The sequence below is a fragment of the Gekko japonicus genome, unplaced genomic scaffold (genome assembly GCF_001447785.1).
Source record: "Gekko japonicus isolate JY-2015 unplaced genomic scaffold, Gekko_japonicus_V1.1 scaffold2762, whole genome shotgun sequence".
Classification (NCBI taxonomy): Eukaryota; Metazoa; Chordata; class Lepidosauria; order Squamata; family Gekkonidae; genus Gekko; species Gekko japonicus.
The window spans coordinates 37,085-40,972 of NW_015173220.1; the positions used below are offsets into that span (position 1 = coordinate 37,085).

At 51.5% G+C, this 3,888-nt stretch overlaps 1 protein-coding gene across 1 annotated transcript in view; it reads right to left on the reverse strand.

Moving 5' to 3' along the window:
• Nucleotides 1–6: 6 nt before the first annotated feature.
• Nucleotides 7–3,888, reverse strand: part of EML3 (echinoderm microtubule associated protein like 3) — a 39,568-nt gene continuing 35,686 nt past the window's right edge. The window contains exons 18-22 of the mRNA XM_015422708.1: nucleotides 2,783–2,819; nucleotides 2,421–2,508; nucleotides 1,467–1,565; nucleotides 1,163–1,293; nucleotides 7–428 (exon numbers count right to left, since the gene is read on the reverse strand). Coding sequence (XP_015278194.1) covers nucleotides 231–428; nucleotides 1,163–1,293; nucleotides 1,467–1,565; nucleotides 2,421–2,508; nucleotides 2,783–2,819 — 553 coding nt within the window. The 3' untranslated portion in view covers nucleotides 7–230. The remainder of the gene's footprint in view (nucleotides 429–1,162; nucleotides 1,294–1,466; nucleotides 1,566–2,420; nucleotides 2,509–2,782; nucleotides 2,820–3,888) is intronic.

Genomic DNA, 3,888 nt, shown 5'->3' on the forward strand with positions numbered 1-3,888 from the left:
TGCCCTTCCCTCTGGCAACTCCCCCCCACTTCACCCCTATGTTAATAAAGCAAATCTCATTTGTTAGCCCGAGTACATCGTGTTGGGAGGGGAAAGAGACTCCCAACCTCCCATGGCTCTGTTTGAGAACCTGAATCCCAAGGAATCAATCATGGGATGGGAGGCCACTTCCCCCGTCATCCCTTCACGCCAAGACTGAAGTCACTGTACTTGTCCCCCGCCCTTCGGCGTCAGGTGCTGGCCCCAGCATCCTGGGAGGAGACGGAGGCGGAAGAGAGGGAACGGCTGCGAGGAAGGCTCCCGCCCAGCACTCGCCACTGGAAGATGCTGGTGTCCTTGCCACCCATGGAGATGAGGTAGCCATCATTGTGTGTGAAGCGCACGTTGGTGACGTGGCTCCCGTGCCCCCCGTATTCATGGCTTGGTGCCTGGGAGAGACAGAGGGAAGAGACGTTTTCGAAGGGTGCCACAGCATGGTAACCCATAAGCAAGCCTAGATAGTTCTGACACAGGAACGCCTCGCAAGGGGGAGCTGAGTTGCACAGATGCAGGATGACAACGGAAGAGCTAAAATGGAGGCCAGTAGCCCCTTGGAGACCAACAAGGTTTCCAGGGTAACAGTGTTGGACAAAGGGAGCTCTGACTCTCGAAAGCTGAATGTTGGTCTCTAAAGGCGCTACTAGACTTGAATCTAGTTCTTCTACTGTGGGCTAACAGGGCTACTCTCTGAAACTATTTTCAAGGGAAACAATAGTGGCAATAGTAGCACGTATCAAAGGATTGGTTTTGGGAGGGCCGGATTCTGCAAGACGCAGCTTGCAGGGTAGACAAGACCCACCGATGTCGTATTTTTGTGTAGGTTACCCAAGATGCTCGACGTCCTTTCTCTGCAAACCGTAATCCCAGGTGTGCCATTTAGAACAAGCATGCTGGAAACACAGGTCTCCTTCCCCACTACCCTCACTATCTGGCCTTCCTAGCTATTAGAAACATGTTTATTACTTGGCTACGGAGGACAATTTGAAAACGTAACACAGCGCCCGCCGGAAGGAGTGGCGAGAAGATAGGGTATCTATCCCTGTTGCCCCAGGTCACGGCTGAGTTAAATCTTGCTTTTGACCATCACTCCGTCACACCCCATTTTGCCCCACTCCTTTCATACCTTGGGCTTAGCACAGGGATACTGGAAGAGATGGACTTTGCAAAAATCATCTGCTACGGCCACTACCCGCTCGTTGTGGGATCGGCAAAGTGAGTTGATGTCGGTGCCATCTGAGCCGACAGGCCACACACCTGCAGGCAATTGGAGAGACAGATAGACAGACAGGAATTATTCAGTGGATACAGTGGCTTAGAAGAATCTCCCTTGGTGGCTCATTGGCTGACGCTAACTGTACTGGTATTGCAGGCAGACCAGCTTCCCACCAGTACCGAGGCCGTTCTCTGATCCTGCCCAGGAAACTCACCAAAAACATGGAAGCCAAGCACGCAGGTGTAGGAGGCCCACTCACGGTCCTTATTCTCAAAGCGATTCCTCAGCAGTTTGCAACCCCCGGCCACGTCCCCTGGCAAAAGAGAACGCAGGAGCAAATGTGAATGTCAGCTGCAGGCCGCTCCGAAAGAGAAACCAGACTGCCGCGCAAGAGTGACGATCAGTTTTTAGAAACTGGGACTAACCAAATCCACTGCTCTTTCTCTGCCATTGCACAGACACTCCCTAGGTAGAAAGTGCTGTCAAGTTCCAGCCGACTTACGGTGACCCTGTTGGGTTTTCAAGGCAAGAGACGGACAGAGGTGGTTTGCGTAGCGACCCTGGACGCTGCATAGCGACCCTGGACTTCCTTGGAGGTCTCCCATCCAAGTACTAACCAGGGCCGACCCTGCTTAGCTTCCGAGATCTGACGAGATCAGGCTAGCCTGGGCCATTCTAGGTTTACTCACCTTTTAAGCAACATGTTGCTTATTGTGAACATAAAGCAGCTGCTCCATCTGCTGGTGCTTAAAGGAAACAGCCGTACCAAGTGCTTCAAAGCAGTGACTGCTTGTTTGGAGGATGAGCACTCAGTAGTTGTTGTCCTGGAGGGTTTTTTTCTGGGGTTGGGGTGCTTTGGACAACAGACCGGCAGCTGGGTCATCCTCCCCCTACATGGCTCCATGGCAGAGAATATGCTTTGTAGTTTCATCTCCGGTTGCCTATCTCAGATAACAGAAACTCATGTTGGTCTCTTAAGGTGCTACTGGACTGGAATCTAACTGATTTACTGCAGACCAGACTGTCTGCCCTCTGAAACTAGGACTGTGAAAGGCTTTCTGCCTGAGACCCTGGAGAGCCACTGCCAGTCAAGATGTAAATACTGTCCTAGATGGGCCAAATGGCTGACCAGGTAGCTTCAGATGTTCATAATATCCCCACTACTCACAATACAGGATTTCGTAGTCCCCAGAATTGGACATAATGAATTTTCCATCCTTGGACCAGTCCAGATGTGTGATGAAACTGGAGTGTCCCTGCGGAGGGAAAGAGAAAAAAATACAGGGTAGAAGGCATCTAATACGCGTAAACAGTTTTACTGGATCAGTTACAGGGCAGATAATTACAACCTTATTGGATATGAAGCCTTATTTCTAAGGTGGCTGTGGATTTTATCACAATTGTTATTTTGCGTGAGGTCTCTTGGTGTGCCATGAGAGAAGTGCTAATATTTGATTAATTCAAGACTTGTAGGAACCTAAACCACTCAACCACAAGGGAGGCTGCCTGTTGTGCCTCTGCATGGTTTACTGTTCTGGCCTCATCTCTTTCCAGTCCGCCTTGCAGGCTGGGGGTAGGTGTGGAATAATTTAGCTGTGTTTATGTAGCAGATGTAATTGGATCATTCAGTCCCTACAGATGCAGAGATGCAGCAGAATTAATCGCAGATTAGCTTTGCCTTTGCCTTTCTGCATAAGTCAGTGCTCTGGATTCATCTCTCCATTTAGGAAGCACAAACAGAACAGCGACTCATGAAGAAATGTGGGTGGGGGCACTCTTCTAGTGGGTAGTTCTGTTTTTTTTCCCTATCAAGTCACAACCAACTTATAGAGCTACAGGGCTTTCTGGATGACACTTCCGTTTTAGATCAGGATGACGCTTCCGCCTGGGGACATGGGATGGAGACAGCGCTGGTTGTCCTTACTGACGATCTCCGGAGACATCTGGATCGGGGCGGTTCGGCGGTACTGATGTTAGACCTGTCGGCTGTGTTTGACATGGTCAACCATCAATTGCTGACCCACCGCCTCGCCGACATGGGGATACAGGGGCTAGCCTTGCAATGGCTTGCTTCCTTTCCCCAGGGTCAGGGACAAAGGGTGGTGCTAGGGGAACAGCAGTCCAGGAGACACCCACTTGAGTGCAGTGTGCCTCAGGGGGCGGTGCTTTCCCCGATGTTATTTAACATCTACATACGCCTCCTTGCCCAGAGATTTGGGCTGGGGTGTCACCAGTACGTTGATGACACCCAGCTCTATCTGTTGTTGGGTGGCCGGTCTGACTCCGGCCTGGATTATCTGGACTGGGCGTTGCAGGCTGTGGCTGGTTGGCTTAGACTGAGCCGGCTGAAGCTAAATCCAGTGAAGATGGAGGTCCTGTGCCTGAGCCGGGGTGGTTCGGGGATGGGCCTTCGACGGGGCGCCACTGGTGCCAGCGTCGGAGGTTAGGAGTTTGGGAGTGCTCCTAGATCCCTCCTTAACAATGGAGGCCCAGGTGGCAGCCACTGCTAAGTCAGCCTTTTATCATCTTTGGCTGATTCGGCAGTTGATTCCCTTCCTCGACCGCGACGACCTGGCTACAGTGACCCATGCGACGGTCACCTCGAGATTAGACTACTGTAATGCTCTCTACATGGG